General features: G+C 52.4%; 8 protein-coding genes across 8 annotated transcripts; 2 read left to right on the top strand and 6 right to left on the bottom strand.

Moving 5' to 3' along the window:
* Positions 1–749: 749 nt before the first annotated feature.
* On the top strand, positions 750–1,844 carry AYO20_02990 (hypothetical protein; the record flags this gene model as incomplete). Its single annotated transcript, XM_022641294.1, has 1 exon — positions 750–1,844. One exon carries the CDS (start codon positions 750–752, stop codon positions 1,842–1,844), a length of 1,095 nt encoding a protein of 364 aa, XP_022502825.1.
* Positions 1,845–3,809: 1,965 nt separating this feature from the next.
* AYO20_02989 (hypothetical protein) lies at positions 3,810–6,708 on the bottom strand (the record flags this gene model as incomplete). Its single annotated transcript, XM_022641293.1, has 2 exons — positions 3,810–6,503; positions 6,598–6,708. The coding sequence occupies 2 exons, from the start codon at positions 6,706–6,708 to the stop codon at positions 3,810–3,812; spliced, it is 2,805 nt and encodes a 934-aa protein (XP_022502824.1).
* A 708-nt stretch (positions 6,709–7,416) lies between these two features.
* Positions 7,417–8,932, bottom strand: AYO20_02988 (hypothetical protein; the record flags this gene model as incomplete). Its single annotated transcript, XM_022641292.1, has 3 exons — positions 7,417–7,603; positions 7,660–8,677; positions 8,731–8,932. 3 exons carry the CDS (start codon positions 8,930–8,932, stop codon positions 7,417–7,419), a joined length of 1,407 nt encoding a protein of 468 aa, XP_022502823.1.
* Positions 8,933–9,642: 710 nt separating this feature from the next.
* AYO20_02987 (hypothetical protein) lies at positions 9,643–10,852 on the bottom strand (the record flags this gene model as incomplete). Its single annotated transcript, XM_022641291.1, has 2 exons — positions 9,643–9,827; positions 9,886–10,852. The coding sequence occupies 2 exons, from the start codon at positions 10,850–10,852 to the stop codon at positions 9,643–9,645; spliced, it is 1,152 nt and encodes a 383-aa protein (XP_022502822.1).
* A 1,207-nt stretch (positions 10,853–12,059) lies between these two features.
* AYO20_02986 (hypothetical protein) lies at positions 12,060–12,455 on the bottom strand (the record flags this gene model as incomplete). Its single annotated transcript, XM_022641290.1, has 1 exon — positions 12,060–12,455. One exon carries the CDS (start codon positions 12,453–12,455, stop codon positions 12,060–12,062), a length of 396 nt encoding a protein of 131 aa, XP_022502821.1.
* Positions 12,456–13,577: 1,122 nt separating this feature from the next.
* On the top strand, positions 13,578–14,415 carry AYO20_02985 (hypothetical protein; the record flags this gene model as incomplete). Its single annotated transcript, XM_022641289.1, has 3 exons — positions 13,578–13,662; positions 13,859–13,985; positions 14,100–14,415. The coding sequence occupies 3 exons, from the start codon at positions 13,578–13,580 to the stop codon at positions 14,413–14,415; spliced, it is 528 nt and encodes a 175-aa protein (XP_022502820.1).
* A 2,816-nt stretch (positions 14,416–17,231) lies between these two features.
* AYO20_02984 (hypothetical protein) lies at positions 17,232–19,131 on the bottom strand (the record flags this gene model as incomplete). The annotated part of the gene is made up of 3 exons (XM_022641288.1): positions 17,232–18,532; positions 18,594–18,888; positions 18,955–19,131. 3 exons carry the CDS (start codon positions 19,129–19,131, stop codon positions 17,232–17,234), a joined length of 1,773 nt encoding a protein of 590 aa, XP_022502819.1.
* Positions 19,132–21,958: 2,827 nt separating this feature from the next.
* On the bottom strand, positions 21,959–24,310 carry AYO20_02983 (hypothetical protein; the record flags this gene model as incomplete). The annotated part of the gene is made up of 3 exons (XM_022641287.1): positions 21,959–23,065; positions 24,020–24,124; positions 24,251–24,310. The coding sequence occupies 3 exons, from the start codon at positions 24,308–24,310 to the stop codon at positions 21,959–21,961; spliced, it is 1,272 nt and encodes a 423-aa protein (XP_022502818.1).
* Positions 24,311–24,401: the final 91 nt, after the last annotated feature.

Here is a 24,401-nt window from a genome sequence, read left to right as displayed (position 1 = left end):
CTGCTCGTCAAGTTCGAGTTCCACCCGTCCCAATTGTTCAACAAGCTACTGGATTGCCTCTTGGACGGTCGTGAGTAACCTTGTGGATCACCTCCGAGTTCGTCGAGACCGCATTCGACGAAGACGCCCTCCATTGACTCCTCCAGCCCAGCAAAACACGTTTCCTTACAAATTCTTGTACGAATCCACCGCGGGCCTCGTTTAATACACCTCGTCTCTGTCTCAGTGATCGACTTGAGCACTGTGTGCGGGTTCAGGTATGAAGAAAGAGTCACACGCGAGTGGAGTTGTATTCGCCACCACAACAACACTGAACTGACTGGTGGACGCCTTCGAACCAGCAGCCTTCCCCATGGCTAACCCCTTTTCAAATACCTTGCGCCTTGCGAGAAAATAAGGCTGCGGATGATGCTGAAAAGGCTGCCCTTGCTTGCTTGTATACAGCCTACGAGGGGGACGTGACTCCACAGAAACAACTCTCATGGTCATCTCCATTGAAGAACAGGAGTCTACTGGTGAAGCAGTTGTATCGGTCCACCTTGTGAACCACTGGAACCATTGCAGTGTTGTTGTCCACAACATCAACAACCGTGATGGAGCACGCTCGAGGCATCTCATACAAAAGGTGACTGTGCTGCCCGCCGTGCTCACTTTCTCTTTCTCCTCTCCAGGTAACCCCGCCCCCCTTTTGTGTGTGCGTATTGAGAAAGCTTACAGTGTACAGACTACAGACTTACAGTTTATCAGCAATGGCGAAGGAGTTCGTCTCTCAGCCATCATCAGCATCTTCCGGCAGTTTCGACCTGAGGAGGTCACTGAGGGCTGCCAGGTCTCGGCCTTGGTTGGTCAACAGCGTCCTCCGTGGACGGTCAACGGCCGGTACCGGGGTCAAGGATTGTGAGGATGCCCCCTCATCGTCGGCGACCACCACTGTGACAATTGTTTCGGACCCTGCGCCGACCGCTACGGCCTCGTGTGGATCGGAGAAGCAATCGTCGGACGACAAGACAGCCGCGGAGGCGAAGGCAGCGACTTCGGTCAAAGCCCCAGCCAAAGCAAAGGTCATGGGATCTCTGATCCCCGTACCGGTCACACCGGTCCTTAATGGCATGTTGTCGTCGTCGTCTCGGCTTTGTGGATCCACCACGCCCGGCAAGGAAGGCGATGTGGGAAAGGACAAGACAACCGCCACGTCTCGCACCGTCACAGGGGAGACAGCCTCGGCGTCACGGCTCCCGGTTCGCATCAAGGCGTCGCTCGTTGGGCCCCGGCCTGCTCCTGAGCAGGTACGACTTGACAAGCCCCTTGTTGCTTACGCTGGGCGCCCGGTTGACAAAGAGGCCGGCAAAAAGAGAGGGACTGGGGGTATTGGCGGGGGAGGTTTCCGCCCAATTGTTCGACGACCAGAGGCAATGTCGATCCAGCGTTGCATCAACTCGGAGCCAATCAGGAGTACTCGGTTCGACCGCCCGGTCAAATCGATCTTGAAGCACCATGTTGATCTCGTTGGGGAGACGGAGCCTACTACACCAAATTCTGCCGGCCATGGAGTGACATCTGGTGCCCCGGATCAGAAGAAGAGTGTGACATTTGCCCCGTCGCTGTTAATCACACCGGCCCGCTGTTGGCCAAAGCACATCGTCCCGGAGTGGCGTTGTCGTCAGTGTGATAGCTGTGGGCATTTGCCGTGGTGTCGCGAACTGGAGGGTGCGAAGCTTGGGTTGCAGGCTTCTGACGTCTGGCTGGAGGATCAGCTGATCCGAGGCCACGACTACTTGAAGCAATCAGGAGGTTATCTCAGCAAGCACGGTTCTCATGCTCCCACGGAACTATGGAGTTTTTGAGATTTGAGTGGCCTCCGAGAGTGTTGATGGACATTTGACGTGGGCGTTTTACTGGCTCAGGAATCCATTCCATACACGTCGTTCACTTCACACTTTGCTTCAGACAGTTGTTCTGTCAACTCTGTGGGCTCTAAGGGGATTTTTTCATAGCAATGGCTGCAGATCAGTTCGAGGCGTTCGGTGGGGCTATCACTGATTGAAGATGCTGTCTGTTTTCAGTCGTGGAGGTTTTCCGGGACGCTGGAGGCTTCTCACCTTTGGTTGCTTGGTGTGTGTTGGTTGGATCGAGGAATGCGCAGGAGCAGGACCTTGACAAGGGTATGTGACGACCTCGTTGAGCAACCGAGCACAGATGTTTTTTCAGAGTCAACTTGTGAAACCTCAGGGGAAAAAAAAGAAAACGGTGATTGGGGACGCTCGTGAACCACCAAAAAAAACTTGGGAAAAAATCAGAAAATCATACTCAAATTAGATAGTTGCTTCTTGGTTGTTTGTTTTTTGTTAGATACAAACTCTGTGCTCAGCGTTGATGGTTGCTCAACGAGGGTGATTGATCGTCTCTTCGGAGGATTCACATCAAAAAAGGACAAGTCACAGATGGCCGTTCAGTCGAAGGGTTCAGATAGGGCACATACTTGTGTGTGTGTCGAAACAGGGTTCTGGATACCTCGGATGGTTCTGGTGATACATTTTGGCATGGCGCCTTGGTTGGGGGTGCAGAGTGTTGGAGTTGGGCTGGCAGCACTTTCAGCGTGTGTTAGGTTGATGGTTGATGGTTGATGGTTATGGTGATGGCTGTGGTTGTGTGGTTGTGTGATCTGGTCACTGGTGGTTGTGGTGGTTGTATGATCTTTGTGTGTGTGGTGTGGTATATGTTGTTGTGAGAGCATTTCTGATTTACTGTGTGCTGTGGTTGATGGTTGATGGCTGATGGAGGAGACATGTACACGAACGAGACGAGACTTGAAAGGTAAGGTCAGGTCAGGTCAGGTCAGGCTGGGATATGGGATATGGTGTGGGATACGGGACATGCGACTTGGATGGGTGGTGGAGGAGGAGAGAGGGAGAGAGGGAGAGGAATCTACCACTTACCACTTACCACTTACTACTTACTGTACTTACGAAGATAGGAAATGGAACCATGTATGTTATGTTATGTCATGTTATATTACGCTATGTTATATGTGATGTGATGTTTGATGTGTTGTGTATCTCCCACCAAATGAATCAAACCATATATACCTACCTACATGTCCTTCCAACTTCTACTCCAAGAGCAAAGCAGAGACAGTGTACATATATCTATCTATATGAGCTCATATTGACTTGGTTGACCTGACTGATTTGACTACCTAGAAACCGAGCAGCCAGGGACTGACTGTATTGACTTGACTTGACTGCCAACAACACAGGACTGGACTGAACTATACCGCACAGGAACGGGAACTGAACCGACTGAATTGAACTCAACTGACCGACCGTACGGAGCGTAGCAGAGCGTAGCAGAAAAGAATCAAAAAAATCCCCAAACACAAAAGCAATTGCAAAAGCAGTAAGACAAACCAAAAAAAACCCCCGTCTTGAACAACCATCCTGCCTGTCTGCATTTTTGTTCCTCGCTCGACGTTGCTTTTTGGCTGTCCCTCTGCCCTTGTTTTTTCCCCTCTCTTCTGTTCCCCTCCATTGTATATGGCCAAAAAAAAACAACGGAAAAAAGAAAGCGTAGCGCACCGCAGTATCAGAAACTGTTGCTCAATCGCTCGCTGGATAGCTCAACCAGCTCGCAAAGAACTTTGTGAAAAAAAGAATCACAGTCCAGACTCGTACACACTGTAAAAAGCATGCCACATACCACTCGGCCTCTTTTCGCCCCCGGCAGTATTCGTCCTGCCGATCGATGCTGGCACCACTTCAAGGCTGGCCGTGTTTGTATATCCATTCTCCCAAACCGAAATGATAAACCCCCTACCGTGCCATTTCCCCCTCTAACATGTCCGCATAGATCTCCAGTGCACTGCCAATCATGTCCACAATTGCCCAGCTCGTATTCCCCTTGAACGTCTTGCTCCATACCCTTACCACCGCCACGCTCAATTGCCGCATCTTCTGTGTGTCATCCAACAACTCCCGAGACTCATTCAGCACAGTGTGGTCATTCGCATCTCCGTTCAATGGCACCGTCATCTCCGTTTCGTCGAGGAGAGACCGGACCCAGAGAAGAAGCTTTCTTTCGTGCTCAGTGACAGGGGCACCGCCCGTGCTCTTCAGGTTGGACAGAACATAGAGCCACTTGCTAAGGAGGAAAGCGCATTCCAGACTGCACAACGAATGCTGAATGGACCAGAAGAAGGTTTGTGTGCGTGCAACAAAATCTATCCCCAGTCGCACAGGGATGGAAAGTGCATGAGCAGAGTGCAAGAGGGCGGGCGTCAGCCGAGGGTCACGGCGGAGGTCTGGCGTATTGAACAGAGATGTGGCAATCTGTACGGCATCGCGCGTCTCAAGATGGCGGAGTGGACCCATGTCGACATGTAGACGAATGTATGCAAGACCCAAAAGAGCCGTCGAGGTAAACGCCACTGGTCCGTTGGGATTCTGAGGATCGAGACTCGACTCGGGTGCCCGTTTCCACCCGGCTTTCCAGGACGAGAGCCCCATGTCGAGGACAGTAATGTCTTCCATGCGCAGACTCGACCCTGCTACGCCGGGCCAGGCTAGCGAAAGCTGTCGAGCAAAGAAAATCTGCTGAATGAGAGCGTGGACCAGGATGTAGTTGCCCAGTGGGGAAATGGGAGTCGCCGTGGCTTGGTTCTGTTTGTTGAACAGCCGGGAGAACGCGGTCTGGAAAGGCATCTGCGGTGCTGAGTTTGCTTGTCGCAATTTCTTCCACTGTTCCGCGCTGGTGGCTTTCCACTCGTTGGCAGGATCGGGCAAGTTGAGCTTGATTTCCGAGTTGAGGATGAGCGGAGGTACATTCCAGGTGATTGAATGCAGATTAAAGAAGCAGTAGACGATGAGCTTGGTCCGCTTCTCGCCCTCGATTTTGATCCAGTCCTCCCAAGTCAGCTCCTCCGGCGACTGCATGATTTCCGGACTCGTCAGGCCGGCTTCTCGCACAAGCCGTGCTAGAATGCTCTGAAAGGCCAAAGCCTCACGCAGCAGCTCAGTATGCCTCTCCCATGTAGCAAAGGCAGTCAGCAGCAGGAGCGCTTGTATTGAGTCCATTTGCTCTTTGCTATCGGCAGGAAGTGCGTCTTCGGGAGAAATGTGTTGGAACGGACTGCTTGAATGGCTTTTGTTGGTGAAGCCTCCTCCTGGCGACTGAGCCATCGACCCTGTCCGAGGTCGGTTCCACAAGTGAGTCGTCGAGGACTCGTCACGCCGTCTGATTTGTTCCAACACGACGGCTTTGGCGGCATAGAATAGTTCGATCCCTCGGCTATTCTCAAATCGGTATTGGGCACCCACGGCGGCCAGGGCTAGAACAAGCTCCGGAGCACTCCCTGCAACTTGGAGAGATGGCACGTGAATAAAGGGAAGGTGTTCGTGGAAGCCATTGACATAACCCGCCAGGTATCTCGAAAGCGAATGCCTTGAAGGAGGTATGAAGCCTTTGGGCATGACATTGTCGAATGCGGCAAGCTTGGAGGCAAATATGGATCGATCTGTATCTGAGACATCCCAGGTTGTCCTGACCACTTTGGCCTCGGCTTCTTCGACCGTACTTCGAGGAGGGTCTGGCCGAGTGAAGTCAGAATCTTTGGATTCTGGTTGAAGGGACGGAAGTCTTGATCCAAATCGTGAAAATGTGCTCGTCTCTTCTTGAGGAACACCAAGCTTGCTATCGGTAGGATGCTCACCGTTCAATTGAGGCCTCGATATATTCAAGTGATCGCCTCGCAACTCGGTGGGTGAGTTGTACGCATCAACCTGATCATTGCCAAACATATTGGCATACCACTCGGACGAAAGGCCGACACTGTCGAGGAAGACGGTGAAGTCTTGCATGGGATCGCCGAGGTCGGGGGGTTCGAACATGGGCGTCGACTGCCCATATCCTTCGGTCAGCATTCTCGGCTGGTATTGCCCCTCGGTCACTGCCGGCATGATCTGTTGCAAGGGCTCGTTGAGCTGTTCTTGCGTGACTTGCGGCAGGCCGGACATGTAGTGATCCTGACCACTGGACGCGACATGGCTGGCCGCGTGCGAGAGAAGATTCAAGTCGTAGCCCCAGGACGGATCGAGTGACGGCGCATTGATCACAGACGACTGGTGCGCCGACATCCCATCGACCGAGTTGATGCCATTGGAGGGTTGCATGAGCTGCGGATCCAGCATGTCCATCATCCCTCTCCCATCGTGCGCACCTTGATGAGGGGAGAGCAAGGCCTGATTCTGCTGTGGCGCGATGTCCATGGGGTCGGAATGATTCGAAGCTCCATGCTGCGCCTGCACCCGCGCTGCGGCCTCCTTTGCCGCATTGGCATTTTGAATGTGGTGTTTGTGTGATTTCCGCGTGGTATGCTGCTCTTCCTCGCCCGGGTGGACGAGCCTCTCGTGGCGCACCAGCAGGTCACTGCGGGCAAAGGTCTTGGAGCAAATATCGCAGACGAAGGGTTTCTCTTTGGTATGGGTGCGAATGTGCCGTTGAAGATGTTCCTGGTTCCAACAAATTTTCTCGTTAGTCGTCTTGTAGCTGGATAGCCGGTTGATCCCAATGCGAGCTGAAGTGCTGGAATTGAGCAGGACTTACTAGACGAGCAAAGAGTCGCTGACAGTGCGGGCACGGCAGCGTCTTGATCTTATTGCCCGACTGCTTTCTCTTGACTCTGCCGCCGCCGCCAACTGACTGTGTTGTGTCCATAGCTCCTTGAAGCCTCGTGTCTTTCTGGCTCTGATGCTAGGTGTGGAGATGGAGCCCCTCATGGAGAGAGAGGGGAAGATGAAGTCGGCCGGGAGACGACTTTGGTGGAAAGCGGAGAAGCGATTCGAGCTGCCAGCCACCGTGGGAAAGAAGTACGACCGCAAATGCCGAAGATGGGATAAGCGCGGCGATTTTCGAAACGGGTTTAGCGCATCACGGAGAAGTCCCATTAGCCGAAGACATCTTGGTATTTGCCGGTGTTTACTCCGTCCTTTACCGACCATTCAACACTCACGTGTTCCCTTCAGCCTTGCCGGATCTCTGCCCGCAAAGCCTCGTCGTCTACTCGGTAAAAGTAATCGGTACATACGAAGGAACCTTTGTGGACAAGCTTTCTTGCCATGAACCTGCCAGGCCTTCTATACCTTTTTGGTCAATTAATCACGAAGTTGCAGATCGCCACCTCAACAAACAGCAGATATGGGTTGTGAGGCACCACCGGGAACAACGACCTTCTCGACGGTGGAAGATAAATCTATATCTGTAAAGTCTATCATAACTATGTCGATCTCAGGCAGAAATATCGTGAATTTTGTACAATACAATCAAACCAGGTCAACCTTGATGTGCGTAGAATCCTGGACCGCTATCTGTACAAACATGAGTTCTTTGCGACTTTAGGACAGTTAAAGTGATGACTAGGTCGCATCATTTCTTCTCCTTGGGTGCAAGCATGAGCTCTGGTCGGACGTATTTGTCAAAGTCCTCCTCGGAAAGAGCCTTCAGTTCCATCGCTGACTGTTTCAGGGTCAAGCCCTTCTTGTGCGCATTCTTCGCAACCTTGGAGGCCATGTCATAACCAATGACTGGGTTGAGGCAGGTCACGAGCATAAGACTAAAACACAGTAAGTAAATAGACAAAGCTAGATCTCTGGGAGCGGCGAGACATACCTTTCGTGGAGAAGTGTGCTAATCCTCTTTTCGTCCGCCTTCAGACCATCGACAAGATGCTCGACGAATCCGTTCATTGCATCTGACAGAATTCTGCTGCTGTGAAGGAGGTTTCGGATCAACAGGGGTTTGAAGACATTCAGTTCGAATTGACCGTTCATACCGCCAATCGTTGCAGCGGTATGATTTCCCATCACCTGAGCAGCAACCATAGTCATAGCTTCGCACTGAGTAGGATTGACCTTTCCAGGCATAATACTGCTGCCAGGTTCGTTCTCTGGGAGCACTAGCTCTCCTAGACCACAACGAGGTCCCGAGCCAAGGTATCTGATATCCTGTGCAATCTTAAACAGACTGCAAGCAAGTGTGTTAAGTGTCCCGGATGCTTCAACGATGCTGTCGTGGGCGGCCAACACTTCGAACTTGTTTGGGGCAGTCACAAATTCTGTGCCAGTCATTTTCGTCACCTCTTCAGCAATCCCTTCCGCGAAGCCTTTAAACGTGTTGAGGCCAGTACCAACGGCGGTACCGCCCTGGGCCAATTGTCTTAGATGGGGGAGAGATGCTTGAATTCTCTCCAAATTTCGATCGAGCTGAGCCACGTACCCGCTGAACTCTTGGCCAAGTGTCAATGGTGTAGCGTCTTGCAAATGGGTCCTTCCAATCTTGATAATCTTGTCGAATGCTTCCACCTTCTTCTGGAGTGCATCTCTGAGGTTCTTGACAGCGGGGATGAGTCGCTCTTCAAAGTCAAGGACAGCCGCGATATGCATGACGGTGGGGAAGGAGTCGTTGGAGCTAGCAGACATATTGACATGGTCGTTGGGATGTACAGGCTTCTTGCTGCCCATTTGGCCCCCCAAGATCTCGATCGCCCGGTTCGATATGACCTCGTTTGCGTTCATGTTGGACTGCGTGCCAGAGCCTGTCTGCCAGACGACGAGAGGGAAATGATCGACCAGCTTCAGGGAAGCCACTTCGGCAGCAGCTTGCTGGATCGCTTCTCCGATCTTGGGGTCTGTCCCTTGGTTAGCGGTGGTGTTTGGTAGAAGCTTTATCGGAAGTGTCTACCAAGGCCATATTTCATATTCACGGTGGCCGCAGCCCCTTTGAGGATACCAAACGCTCGAACAACACCTTCCGGCATTCGATCTTGAGGCTGATTGATCTTGAAATTGCCCAAAGATCTTTGCGTCTGAGCACCCCAGTACTTGTCTGAGGGGACCTCGATGGGTCCGAACGCATCCGTTTCGGTTCTCGTAGCTGCGGACATTCTTGCTGTGCTGCTGAACGCTCGGTAATGGTCGGGTGAAGCTCGAGGGGATATGGAAGTTGTCCTGCGTGACGTCTGCGAGAGGGAGGAGGAGAAGTTTCGCAGGGAAGCAGCTTTCAAGCAACTACTCCGCACTGCGACGCAGGGAAAGAGTTTGGTTACTGGTGCTGAAGGTTTCGCAGCAAGAGAAACCCGCCCCAGCATCTTTGCCGTTCTATCACAACGAGAGAGGTAAAGAGAGGATGGCCGCTTGATCTAGCACAAAGGGAATATCCGGTCTATGATGTCTTAAATAAGGAAAAAACTGCCATATAATCAAACCGCCTGCTTGACCTCGCGGAAGCAAATGTACTGAGCATTGGAAAAATAATTGGCTGGAAAATCGTCGGCGAGGCAATCATTGGCGGCGGTCGGAAATGTTCTGGCGGAAGCGTTCCTAAGCAAAGCATCGGGAAATATCGCCATCGACCCATCGAGCATCGCTCTGGAAATTTCCACATCCTAATTCTCCCGATTCGTGAGGACGACGATCGAGATTGATCTGATTACCGTATACTAGTATGTAGTCTCGCTATCCTCTATGCAAATTCTCCCCAACTCAAGCAGACGCCCTGTTGCGCAGCCGCTGACAGTCAAGACCGGGTATCTCTATTGAAAACAAACACAAAAACACAATGCCCGCTCAGGTTCTACCAATGCCTCTCGAGAGATCATGCGGTGCCCTCGACGGTCTTCACAGCTTGGCCGATCATGAAGTCCTTGGCCTTGGCCATCTTGACCAAGAAGCTGGGGAGCTTCCAGCCGAAGACAACACCCACGCCTCCCTGGGAACCAATGGGGACAAACTGCATGTCGCTGGTAATTTTCTTGTAGATTTTGTTGGTGCGCGGGCCACCTGTTTAATATCGTTAGCAGAAGCACAGCACAAGGGTGAAAACTGAAGGACTACTTACCTTTGCCTTGAAGGTCCGTCTTGATGCTTTCCAAGAGGGCTGGTGCTGCGAACTTGACGTCGAGGATGGAGCCATCTGCGTAGCTGGCGACGCTACCAATGCAATAGACGCCCGTGACCCCAGAAACATCTAGACGGAGAGTATGAGGGTCCGTCTTCACCCTTTGCGCATCGTCCAACCATTCCTGAGGGACAAATTTGCTGTTCGGCTTGTCACCAGTAGCCTCGATGTAGATATCGACAGTCTTGGTTTCTCCATTGCTCAACTTCAACACCTCTTTGCCGCCTTCAGTGGTGTGCTCCACGACTCGAACACTGTTGTTGATAACCTTGACTCCCATCTTCTCAAGCCGAGATTGAGCGTCATGGCCCACCTTCTTGTTGTGTAGTCTAGGAAGCAGGGAAGTGCTGCCAGACAAAAGTGTGATTTCCTTCTTCTTTCCGTACACTTCTCCAAACTCGCCTGCAGTCTCCACACCAGCAGCACCTCCACCAGCGATCAAGATAGACTCTGCGTCGGGGAGCTTTTTGTGAATCTCGCTGATGGCGGTCTTCAGAGGTTCAGAGCCGTCTGTCACAGACCACAAGGGGCTTGCAAAGCTGGTACCGGAGGCAATGATGAGGGAATCGTAGTGGACGGCATTTGAGGTACTGGTGTGAACAGTCCGGCTCGAGGGATCAATCGAAGTGACGTGGGCTTTGATGAACTCGTACTGCTCTGCTGAGTAGGCCTTGAAGGCAGGGGCGATGGGGATGAGAGCCTTTTCCAGCGGTAGCGACTTGGGGTTTCCGAGAACTCGAGGAGCGCCAATCTTCCAGTAGAACTCGTCGTTGGGGGCGATCTGAACGACCTTGTAGGCACGTTTCTCGGCCGAGGACAATTGGGGTAGGATAGTCTTCAGCAGGTTATGGGCGATGTTGAGTCCAGCGAAGGACGCACCGATGATGACAATGGTGTGAGTGGACATGGTGTCGAGTGTCGGGTGAGGACTGTCAGTGAACTCGAGCGAGGGTTGATAAATCGGGATGGTGGCGACGGTGAGGACAGGTTGGAAGGCGACTGATATAAATATAAATGGTAGTCGCCCACCCTCTCGGACAAGCGCAGGCGGACTATGTCTGATATGGTGGTGGAGTCAGGGGTTTGGGCAGAGGCTGAATGGTGCAATTGGATCCGGGCTGAATGCGAGATGAGATGTAAGACAATAGTTTAGGGACTTTGACGGCCGCCGAGAGGATGCCTCTGGTCTTGTATATGTAGTCGTAATGCCACCCAGCTGGACGAGTCATACTCTAAATGCATAGTCAGCTTCTATCAGACTGACGCCCAGGGTCTTTTTGCTTCCATCATCGGCTGACCGGTTGGGACAATTTCACCATTGACATTTTCACACACACCAAACATGCCACGCGTGCCTCGCAGGACGCGATTTTCAGGGCCACGGCGGCTGATTGGCCACGGAGTCCCGCGCCCCATAAATGGTAAAGGCTTGATTTGGCCGTATCTTGGTGCTTGCCTCATTTGGGGCACGTGAAAGTGTCTCTCGGCCGACTGAGCAATAGAGAATGTCATCGCTTTTTGGGATCTGGAACCTTTTAGGGCTTTCGGTCGAGAGCATATTTCCCATCTCTGGTGACGGAACTCAAGTACCGTGCTACAATCCCTTGTCGTGCGAGAATGATCGTCGGTTTCGATTTAGCTGCCGAATCTCCACCAATCCGGTATGCTTGAATCTACCATACCAAGGCACACCAGGTACATAGATACATATGTACCTTGTACTGAGTACAGATTTCGATGCCGAAATTCACAATGACCAAATTAGGAACACCAAATGGTAAAGAAGGGCAATGGGTTGATAGAGCAAAACCTCCACCAATCAGCCATACCACTTGCTACTAACACTACATATGTTTCTAATTGGGATAATCGTCACACTCTACGACAAGGGGACAAAAGAAGTGACCAGCTATGTCGTGGAAATGAAAGTTGTGCAAATTAAAACGAAATATTGTTGACGCTTCTCAAAAATGGCTGCCTAATTCAAGCATATACTCGTACAGATGGTTCACTTTGGGTATCAAACGCACATCCCCAGCCTCAAAAGACTCCAGGTTTCTCCCCTATACATTTCACCATTAACGTCCTTCCAGACACTCCTTCGAGATACTCAATCATGGGTGTGGAAACCAGCCAACGCTCCGGCGCAAGGAACCGAACTTGTCCTTCTTGGCCACAGCCTCAGCAGCAGTCGCGGCGTCGACGCTCTCTCTTGGTTGCTCAACGGGAGCCGGGGTGGCGGATGTGCCTTCGGTCTCTGGGGTGGTGGTAGCAGCGGCCTCAGCTTCAGGAGCTGCAACCGAATTTTTTCTGGACTCTAGTCCTTCAGCGACGACGCTGTGGCGTCTGGTAGACTTGCTCTCCCGACGTCCGTCACGGGTAAAGTGCTTGCGATAAAATTCCGAATGCTTAATGAGCCATGGTTCAAGCCAAGATTCGGCAGCGTAAGGGCGGTTGCCTGTCCCGGCGGGTTGGTCCATAAGCACTTGTCCGTTGAATGTTTCGGCCATTGTGACTATTGAAGTTGTTGTCTTGGGGAAGGAGGTTCGGGCGGTAGGAATTTGATTATGATTGGTGGATACGATTTGGTAGACTGCTTCTCCAAAGGCGTTTGATTGCTGTTCGAGTAGATATGCGCAAACACTGGAATGTTGAAGAGGTCTTTCGGGCGAACAGCGCCTCTCTACTTATGCACTCATGCTGACGACCATCGAGCACGGAATCACATACTAGAAATATCGAAATGACGTCGTTCCCCCTTTGATGTATAGTCAAATCGCTCACTTACTTCAGCCGCGGGAGGATTCTATTGCCGCGACACAAGGGACACAGAGTCCGGGGAAGCGTCAGCTTCCGAGAGAATGGACCAGTAAGGTCTTCACGAAGATCGACATATGAGGCTGAGTCGCAAGGCTGCGGCCGTAGTACCTGTTCATTTGCCCGTTTCATCGCGCGGTAGGTGGGCTGGAAGTTGGGAGCCTAAGCGCAGCGGAAGTGGTCGGAAGGGTATACTCTCCATCGAATTCCCTATGCCAGACATGGAGGGTGCAACGCAACACCGTTCGATGAGTTAAATCGCGCAGTTCCTCTGTTGACCAATTTCCCATCTTTTTTCTTTTGCTTGGCATTCTTTTCTCTTGTAGCCTTCCTGTTCTACTGTCGTGGTAAAAGGGTCGAAGGGTTCCCTCCCAAGGTCGACTCAAGGGTCGGTACAACGCACCTCGAAGACAGATGCAGTTTCAACGGGAAGAGGTGGTGGTTTTCGTCAGCACTGACGGGGAATATAACTTAGGCAGCAGCATAAAAATTCGCGCACTGGTGGCACTGTTAGTCATAATTCCTTGATGAACTCAGACTGGATGGTGAGGTGAGGGACAGCGAGGGTCTCGTCCCAAGCGGCCGGGCATCAGAAATAATGCCTCTCTGACGTCATATCTTGTTCACCACCTGGTGCCGCCCTATCTCACGCTTTTCCTATTTTGGAATCTTTCGACTTTTTCACTCGCGTCGAGACATTAGACTCTTCACTCCATCCTACACGCATTAGGCCTACTAGGCATTTAGTTCCCCTGACTTGTCGTAGATCAGGCTGAACCCCTGTTAGGCACCCTTTGCTGCCTCGGTTTCTGCAAATGTCGGACAATGGCGCCACGCTCCGGGGAGATCAACCCCTACTTAGGACAACTGGTCTCGTGCTTGTCATGAATACCCCAAAGGGTAGGTCTCGATGAAAAACGATTGCGTGATTCTGCGCCTCGTGTGAGTAAATCACGAGTTTCCTTCCCCGGATTGACCCCAACAACCCGCTTTTCCATGCCGGGCAGGAAATCAGTGCACGTTGCCAGCCTTACCCCAACTGCTCAAGATGCCACCTCGAGTTGAGCCTGACCTATCTGTGTCTTGACATTTCTAGGTCGAGGCGTTTTCGCGACCCAGGACATCCCTCACGGCACCGTGGTAGAGGTCAGCCCAGTACTAATATTCACGGAGGATGAGGTTGAGAAACACACGAAGCACACATGCCTTCAGCACTACACCTAGTAAGCCTCAACCCTTTGGCCTCGCAGGGCTAGGTTTGTCGCCAACATACCGTCATCTGGATCTTCCTCCTATGATGCTATACCGTTATTCTTACTGTCCTTCTCCTGTCGCAGTTACTGGCCCTCTGAGTCCGGCCGCACCATGACCCAAGCGCTTGCGCTGGGACTTGGATCGATGTTCAACCACTCAACGAGGGATCAAAACGTCGGCTGGATGCGCAATACCGAGACCGATGTTATTGTCTACACTGCACTACGTGATATCAAGGTCGGAGAGGAATTGTGCATCTCATACGGCAGCGTGCGGCTCTGGTTCGAGGATGCTGATGCCAATGCCGACGCTGAGGAAATAGGAGTTGATGAGAATGACGTTGGAGGAGAGACACTGGCCGAACTGGAATTGAGCGGCTTGGGGAAGATGGACCTCTAGGCCTTGATCTAGTCATCGCTAACAAGGTGGGATGTTCAAGTCGCCCGAAAACTCTGCTAGAGTTACCCTGCCTTATAGAAGCGAAAGTGCAGTCCCGAAATCCTGCATCATCAGGCGACCTCTCCAGACGAACAGGCTGACTGGCGACAACTTCCAATCAAAATTTGGAGAAGCGTTTCTCAAAACCATGGGCGACAGGTGGCCATCACCTCTTTGAAGGCGGTGGACAAAGACGAAACCCATGGCCACGTGATATAATAAGGCTTCCACCCTTTTCAGAAGTCAAAAACCTCGGTCCCTCAAAGGAGCTCAGCCTTGACTCAGATCTTTCGACTTGAACCTAACGTTATATTGGCATGTCCGGCGGGGTAACAGTCTATCCGCGCCGTCCTTTAGCTGTACCGGCTTTACATATCAGCGCCGGGCGCCGGGTCTGATTATTATTAATCTTCAGATACCCTCGGAATACTGGGTCGGAACAACAACAAGCACTCTTCCCAGCACAACGCAGCAAACCACCTTCTCAGATCAAGATATCCATGCCGAGGAACTTTATCGGCATTACCTAACAGGCTGGATCGGGAGACTAATGCCTAATCTTCAGCCCGGCGGGCTTCTCAATTGAATACATGATGAGTCGCACAGACCTTTTGCCTTTAGCAACTTCAATCCACCTGCTCCCCTATCGGGCCCTGACTAGGCAAGGTTATCCTATTACCTTTTCTCTTCTCTTCTCTCTATATTTTCTTTCTTCATTCAGCTTCCGACTCTGCAAGGGGCTGACCTATTATTCCCCACCCGTCTCCTTTCCTGCAGCTTTGTATGTCTCTTCTCTCTAAACCTTCGATATCCGGTTCTTACACTCTTTCCCCTGGACATCGAGGAGGTCCACCATCGAGCTTGAGCTTGAGCCGAACAGCAATCTCGGAAGAAAAGGGTGGATGAGAATGATTATCCCTCTCATTTTCTCGTGAGCTCCCCCGGCAACGCCCCTCTGTCTATCTACAGCCTCGTCCCGAGTTGACGTGGCAAAGGACGAAGGGACCACAACCGGCGCGTGTGAAGGATCATTTGGTTATTCGTCATTTCTGCCGTTTTAGCTCCATCTGCGCTGGGCCCCCAGTCATTTCTTTCCGGAGCCATCGGCCAAGTTACAAGCGAAGACCGATTTCAAATGCCCCTTTGCATGCTCGTTCATTCTCTCGCATGATTCCCTATTCGACTATTGAGATCAAAGTTTTGACGTACGAGCACAGAGAGGACCGGAGATTTGGGGGCAAAACTCTCAAAAGACCAAGAGACACCGAGCCGGTTCTGAACAACAACCGGGGAAACCAGAAGGGCCGGGTTCTTATTCAGCCCGTCATGTGCCGCTCGCGGATTTACCACCATCAACGAAGTATACGAATACGTCCTCCCGTTTCGCCCAACTCGATCCGCTCATATCCTATTTCCCTATCTACCCAACCGAGGACATGAGATCCACGCGCGTCTACGTCTTCACTACCGATACTGAAGGAACCAATCAATCAACCCGCCATGGCTTTGGATCCTTTTTGCTCGCAGGATGCACCCGCATCGGGAATCTGGCCAGCGTGCCACGCCAGGCAGCCAGCCAACCAATCGACACGACCCGACACGACCGGATCCAGACCTACATATGTATCTCGACCGCGTACTGACGGGAAGAGAGAGCGAGTACCGACAACACTCATACAGAGTCGAGAGGAAGCCAATGCTTTTTTGTGAACGTGGAGCCGTCCAGGTTTGTACAAGAGAGTAATCATCAAACCACTCTCAATGCCGGTTGTCTTGCTCCGACCCAGATGATTAACCCGAGTCCCCGAGGCACACACACCCCATCAAAGGTGGATTCGAATACATGTGGTGTATGTATATATGCGCATGCAGTACCTCGTACCTTGGGTATGTCTATACCGCTGGCCTATCTATGCCTCTCGACACATCCTCAAAGCTACAGAACACAGGGTACCAAGGCACAGACCAGAATACATACCCATCACAACCATCATCACCACCGCCACCTCCCTCCCCCTCTTACCTGAACCTCGCACTGGATCCCACCCTTTCGACATCCCTCCTCACCCCTTCCGATCTCACCCATTCCGCTCATCAAATCCCACCGCCACCACCAAAAGCCCCCCTCGGGTATATACAATTGACATGTACTTACCGACTCGCCGAGTGCCCTGTCGCTGATGACCCCAGAAGAGGAAACCCCGAGGGGAAGCCAGGAACACAAGCGGCTCGGCAGCGGCACCGCCCAGAAATTTTGCGGGGGAAACGACCCTCAAAAAAGAGCCAAACAGATTCCGAGGACAAGGCTTCAGAAATGGAGGATGGGGGGAGGAATACGAGCTTTTCGCTTGCTCTGGCCCTCTATCCCCCCTCTCTCCTCCTTGTCCCTGTCCTTTACACGGCTTGGGGGTGATGCTCTAAGAAGACGGGCTTGGTCTAGACGTTGGTCCAAGCTTTTCTTGTGTCGTAAATATCCTCCCTGCTCCTTTTCGTCCATTCCTCGTCCTCCTCCTCTCATTCTCCCCTCTCCCCAGCATGTGGCTCATGGAAATACTGAACAAATACCAGGAAAATCGAATCAATATGGACGAGATTCTTATATTTTATGCCAGCCTATGTCTATCTACCATCGGTGTAATCTTTCGACGGACCAGACTCGAGTTTCCCCTCGGAGATGTGCCTGGTAATCGACCATTCTCCAAGATCCATTGCTGCTGCACTCTTATCCACAGATCTCCCGAGGACATTTTCCCTTCCTCGACAAAGGTTGCCGCAGCTCAGTGCATCACGACAGCGACGTGATCGTCCATATACTTGTCGATATTCCCCAAAAAGACGCTGGCCAAGATGGCAATCGAGCCAAATGCGATACTCGTCAAGTACACGTACTTGTATGACTCGGCATAGGCAACCTGGCCAGCCACGACGACCATTTCGTAAGCGGTGTCGTTACCGGCGATTCCAGGAATTGTCTTGAGCAGAGGCAGGAGACTCGCTGCAGTATATTCGATGGCTTCGCCAATATATGTAACGTTCGTTATGCCGAGCTCAAGTGCCATGGTGCCACCAATATATTTTGTGGCGTTAGGGACGAACTTGTTGAGGAAGACGTTGTAGTAGACGGTGTACCCAATACAGCCGCCAATCACACGGATTGACAAGGTAAGCGCGGCAACAGTGGCGATGATGTCGTCCGGGCAGATGATCGTGGTCATGATTGATGCAGGCACGACGATACCGCCGATACCGAGCCCGGCCAGAACCAGAAGACCCCAGAGAGTGTGCAGGTTATCTCGAGTAGCGACTGCAAGCGCGCCGCAACCGGCAGTCATGAGCACCGAGGAGATGATCATCAACTCGCGATTATGGCCCCGGAAGACGGAAAGGAGCCATAGCACGATGCAGGCGCCCGCGAGAATGCTGAAGCCAATGGGGATACCTCGAACGCCAACTCCGATCGGATCATGGCCATAGACGTTGAAGGCCTGGGTAGGCCAGAACATGATGACGGAGAAGAAGTTTGCTCCCGAGATAGCGGTGATGATCAGAGTGAGTGTGAGGATTCTGGCTTCCTGTTTCATCCGTGACGGGAACATTGGGAATTTCGCAAACTTGATCTCCCAGATGGGGAATGCAATGAGGAGGAAAAAGCCACCAATAATCAGAGGTGCCAGAACATGCGCGGAGTGCCATGGGTACTGATAACCGCCCCATTGCAGACCAGCCAGGAACAAGATCATACCCGTGATCGAGAGGAAACCACCGATGAAATCGATCTCGGAAATGACCTCCTTCTTAGAAAGACCCCGCGAGTTGGGCCGCGGCGGTGGAAAATAAAAGAACAAGGTGCCTACGAAGCCGACACATGCCCATAGTCCGCAGAGAAGGGTGCAGTATCTCCAGCCAGCGTATGCGGCAATCAACTGGCCCCAGAGGACGGATGGGCAGAAAGGGATAATAGTGAAGACGAGGATGGAGACATATTTCCCTCGCTTCCGTGTTGGGGCGAGTTCGGATGTGACAGCAAGGGAGGTAAGTTCACAGATGCCGGCTCCGATCCCAGAGAAAGTCATGCCCACTAGAAAAGGAGAGCTGGTCAGACTCCTGGTATAAAGGTAAGGGGGACAACTGATGCTTACTGATAAACACCGCCATGCTGTGCGCTGTACCGCAGATAATCATGGCAATGACAAGCAACCCGGAGCCTCCCAGTGCCACCCACCGTCTTCCAATGAGATCGGAAATCGACCCGACAAAGGGGCAGATAGCAGCCAAAGCCAGCAGGTAAGCCAGGACGAACCAGATCCAGCGGTCGACACCACCAATATCGGCATAAATATATGGTGGCACACCACCGAGGATGTACACTGGGATTTGGGAGCCAGTCCACAAGAAAGCCATGGCAACCAAGCTGAGGCCCCTGGAAATGGTCATCTAACGGAGGGCCAGTCAGTATCGACAGGGTTGATCACCACAAGACTGGCACGGGCTTGCACTCACCGGTGGTTCGTGGTCATGGTCTTCATCGTCACCATAGGTCCGCAGACCGTCTTTCTCATAGTAGCCAGGATGGCCTGGTACTCTCTCGTTGGTGTGGATTTGCTCGACATGGGAGGAAGGGTCCTTGTCGATAGGAGAAGGCATGTTGTCGCTTGAGCTGTCTGCCTGAGCAGTCATGATGGGCAACGCAGACAGGCAGGTGAGTGAGTTGGTAAAGAGGGATTGTTCAAGGCGGATTCAACACTGGGACACACCAGACAGGGAGGTGAAGGGAAGCCAGGAATCAGACAAGGAGATGGGGAAGAGAAGGATTGATGTAGTTCGCGAGCGAAAGAGGGACTAGGACGATCGAGTCGGAACATGCGTTCACACAACCGCGGCAGTCCCTGTATGCTTCTTCATGCGCTTCTCCGACGACCTATTTCAACTTATCTCGAGAGGGTTGGGGATTGAGGGTCGGAGGACGGCTGGAGTGGGCGAGACTCGTACGGGAACCGCGGAGAGTGGGTGGCCAGAGCATGGGGGAGGGAGCCGAAGCATTGAGCCAGGTCAAAGTCCTGTCGACTAAAATCTGCTGGTGACTGGGGAGGCACTGGAAGTTACCAATCTCGATACTGGAAAGAGCAGTGGGGTGTGGAGGGCTCATGAAATGGATTGTCCTCCGCGTCTTGAAGTGGGCCAGTGGGAGGGTGGATCGATGCGAAAAGAGGCAGAAGTCGAATTCATTCACTCGTCTCTGTGGCGGATACACGATGGGGCGCAGTGTCGGGGTGGGGATTGGCAGTTGTACGACGAGGATGATGGTGGGTTGCCATGTACTCGGTAGGTCGCCTTGATTCGACTTGACTCTTGCTTTGTAACTCAACGGAGACGCCAAAGGCGGTGGTGATATGCACTCAGCACATGGGCCATCCCTAGGGCGTGAAAAGACAAGGTTGGGTTTAAGCGGAAGAAGAAGGAAGAGGATGGTTAGTCACAAAGCGTTACTGCAGGACTAGCAGTAGCTTATGTGCTTTTTCAACCAGGATGAATCAGACGCACCAGGAAAGGGAAAAATAAGATCAAGAATCTGAGTGACTGAATTGAGACTGGGAATTGATTGAGAACTAGGGGTCAAGTAGTAGAATAGGGCAAGAAAATAAAAGGAACAGAGACACACCGCAGCTTGGAGAAAGAGCACCACGGAAGCCTCTGGGCGGTTGAACCTCCTGTGGAAGGGGTGGGAAGGGCACTTCTTTCCTTCTTCCCAGTCACTCTTGTCTCCCCAGCCTGCGCTCTGTCATCTCCCAAACACACAAACTCAAGCCTTGCTCAACTCGAACCGTTTACCTCATACTCCGGACAAGCTCGATTCGCTTGGCTCGCTACTTGACCACGTTCTCCCTGAGATGTCGGGAGGATCTTTGAGCCTCCGTCGGCTATCGGTGTGGTCCGTTTAGGCTTTCTCAAGGCCCAAGGGATGCCTGTTTACAACCCGTTTGCACAGGCATTGAGGGTGATACGAGGCAAATCCTCGTTTTCGGGCTCCCCTAGCCGACCTGCAAGACACACCAAAGCAGGTATTTGCGCCGCAACGCCAATGGGACGCGGGGGTGCCAGAACAAGAGATGGAGGTGGCGCTTTGAACGCTTGGAATCATGCAACCCCTGGCCTCGGAAATGGTGACCCCTTTCGCAGCCATCGAATCGAATCAAACCAGTCCTATTATCTAGCGGTGCGAGCATATTCGTGTTCGTCACGCACTGCCTTGTCCTCGGGGTTCGTAGGTATCATCGACTCGGTCACTCTCCACCACCCACCCCAACGTTGCGGAATGAATGCTGGGGTATGGCAGACGAGGACAACTCAAAGGATCCACGAAAGTGGGACACTACGGGGGCCAAAATGAGAGCGTGGTCCACTTCTCCGCAAAAGTGATTCTGGAGGTGACAAGAGGTGGCAAGCACTGGTCGGTCGCCGATCTACTTCACGGACAAACATCCAAATTGGTTCAACAGTCGGTAAAGCAACTTCTTGCACTATTACCAGTGAATAGCCGGCCAGATACCGAGGCCCATCCTGGGGAAGACCGACTTCGAGGAGCATGATTTACACAAGATACATTGCACGCGACTCGATGCCTTAACGACACTCCGAGCCATATTCGACCTCAATTTACCGTCACAACATCGCTTTGAGAACATGAATCACGGGCTTCTGGGCATCTTCCCTTATCCCGGGCGCCTGTAGCACCAAACACCTGTTTCAACCCTCAAAAGACTGTGAAAATACCATTTCCCGGGCGCCAGATTGTCACAGTCGTCATTTACCGACTCTGAGCGCGCCTCGGTATGTCTCATGCAGGTCGACAATTTTTCACCCATTTAGGGAGAAATCCGAAACTCTCCCCATGCGATCGCCTAATCTGGGCACCAGTCCGGTCGTTTGCCACGCTCTTTTTGCACGATCCCACAGTCCGTTGGCGGCACCAGCCTTACCTGTACCGAGTAGTTAACCCACAGCGAGCGAAAGTGACCCCGAGTTCAGCTGGAGGTGTGACTGCCCTCTTGATCGCTAGTTCGGGCAAACCACGTGTCGAGAGCATCGAATCGTTCCTCACACCATCGCCAGTTGTCGCCAACAGCGATCAACGGAAATGAGGAGGGTTCTACATAGCTTGCCATCCTCGGCAGGGGGTCCTGTCATGACTCGCAACCAACTGTACAAGGAACATTGTCCCAGATTTATGCTGTCTCGGATCGCTGAACGACCGGCACTCCGACCAGATGTTTTCGATGTAGTTCCAGATGCTCTGGCCACCTCGCTGACTTTGAAGGTCGGGAAAATCTGTTCCAAATCATGAGCCCAGAGTCCAATCGGTGTAATGCGCAGACAACAAGTGCTTACCTGGGGTTCTAGTGTCAAATCTTCCCCGTGACGCTTGAGTTGTTGGTCGAAAGTGTGAAGTTGATGGCTGTCCACAACCTCAATACACAGGAGATGGACTGCCTCGATTCCGGTGTAATCAGTCGGTCTTTTTCGAAGCGGCAACCCCCTCGAGCTCCGCTGACCCCTCTTCATTCTTGTTTGGCACGAGTCGGACCTGGACATTCGCCACTGCATGCAATTCATCAATTGACGGCAACTCGATGGTGAGCAACTCAGGCGTGATCCTAGGGGGAGCCTCGATCCTCACGACCATGGGCATCATCTGGAGATTCATTGTCTCCGAATCTGGTTCCAACTGGGCGGGAGGGACAACCACGGCGTATATTTCACCAGGCCGCATCGGTCTCTTGAAATCAATGGAGATGCTCTGCTGTTCCCGACTCCCATAATTGTCGTAGAAGTTGTGGATCTGTCGTTGAATGCCTTCCTCGATCATCGTCAGAATCATCCCGCCATGAATTGTGTCCGGCCAACCCTCGACGCCGAAACCCAGAAAGCAGACCATGATGGTGAATTCCTGAGTCGGGTGCTTGAATGTCTTCATGCTCACACCTTGCGTCCCCTGAAGTGTCTCGGCCACGAGGTGTAACCCTCTGTTCTGGAATCCGCCGCCGTCTCCAAGACTGCCACCGTGAGCCGCAGCGTAGTAATTATCTTCTATCCAATTGGCCTGCCGCAGCGAATCGACCAAGGGGTGGAGTTCCATCGCGTCGAGGATTTCGTCGTAGAGTTCCTGTTCCGCGGGCGACCCGGGCTCGAAGGGCGGCTGGAGGTACTCCCATGTGATCAAAGCCGTGCCGGCCGTGACGCCCAAGGATGCGAAGAGGACCGCCCAGATGACGGACCGGCTGAAGCTCGTCAAGAGCGAGATGCCCCCAGCCCTCGACTCGGGCGTCGTCACCGTCTGGATCCGCGGTGTGTAAGGCTGACCGGGCGTGTAGGGCGTCGAGTCCGGGACGGGCATCTGGCCGGGCGTCTGGAAGTACTCTTTGTGAGGGCCATGGTGGTCGTGCTGGGCTCGCCGGCCACTGAGCCAGCAGCCAGCGCGAGAGGGCCGAGCGATGCCCTTTGTGGGAAATGCGCGCGTTGCTCGACGAAGCAGGACAGGGCGAAGCGCCTGCATCGGAAGAGGGTTCGTGGCAGAAGGAGCTTTTGGCGTTCCTTGCCCGCCCGCGCGAGGGAGCTAGGCGCGAGCAAAGATTTAAGACGAGGAGGCAAGGACCGAGGGGAAAAGAAAAAGAAAAAAATCAGAAGTTTTGCTGATTGACGAGACTATTCTATGGGGAGCAAGCAGACTTCGGAAAAGGAGCAGTAGGAAAGGTCTATGTATGTTGGCAAGTGGAAAAAGATTTGGTGGTTGTCGCACAGCGCGAATCTGCGCCCATTTGTCCTTGGCGACGAGGATTGCTGGAGCCATCGACAACGTCTAAATACGCAAGACCTACGATTCTCACGCGGCCGTCTTAAGGTCTGAGGCAGTTCTCCATCACACCTATGCATTTACAGTTTATCGTATGCTCTCTAAATACGATATACCGTGACGGGTTACATGATGAAGCGCAAGCAATCAGTCCTGGCACGCAATCACCATGCTCTTCTGCGGGATTTCCACAACGATCTTACGCTCGAGGAAGCGGTAACACAGCAAACGCCCATGCAGTGGAATGCGTGGCTTGAGACGAAGGGAAAGCGGGAACAGGGAGATGGAATCCGAGACAAGAATTTGGATAATTCGTCGATATGTACCAGCCCATATCAAAAACGCCTCTTATTGATCAGCACCATGGCCAATTATCCCATCTTCAAGCCGGTGCGTTGGTTTGCTCTCGGCTCTAAGGAATCTATGCATTGATCCACGTGTAATGCAATTCAGAACTTCCGAAGGTGACAATATGCCACCCATTTTGCCCTCTCCATCGTATTTGGCTTCCTCGCAGACTGCAGCTCCCTCTTTCACATCACTTCTGCACTGCACATGGCAGCGTGATCGTTTTCATCGTCTGGCAGCTTGCATCGACCACCACGGGGTATGGAGATTGGCGTTTATGATGTCGGGTTAGGGTTCATCTAGGAAATCATCCATCAGCATCCCATTCTTTGGCCGCGATCCTCATTGCGGTGTCCATAGCATCCATACCTTTCTCTTGCCACCAGTCATCGTCACGTTAACGAACCGTCTGGTGTATGTGATTCTCTTCTTCGCGCGGCCCTTGGGCGTCTTCTTCTTTTCTTGCTTTTCAACCTGCACAGAAATTTTGTAAGTCTCAAAGTCTGATATTTGCTGCCAATCGCACCGCTTGCGGCGACATGAAATTTGACTGGGAGTGGCGTTGCGGCGTCGAAGGAAGTGTTGCTCATTGCTACTCACCTTGGGAGTCTGAGACTTGACCTTGCCGGCACGGGCGAGAGATCCGTGAACTTTACCCATGATGGCGAGTCGATTTCAACTGAGCTGATGGATGGTTTGTAGGGTTTCAAGCGCAGGTTGAAGGGTAGACGTTGATGGAATGAATGATGGC

The sequence above is a fragment of the Fonsecaea nubica genome (genome assembly GCF_001646965.1).
Source record: "Fonsecaea nubica strain CBS 269.64 chromosome Unknown Scaff13, whole genome shotgun sequence".
Lineage (NCBI taxonomy): Eukaryota > Fungi > Ascomycota > Eurotiomycetes > Chaetothyriales > Herpotrichiellaceae > Fonsecaea > Fonsecaea nubica.
Note: the sequence above shows the minus strand (reverse complement) of the source record. Positions and strands in the feature narration are given on the sequence as shown.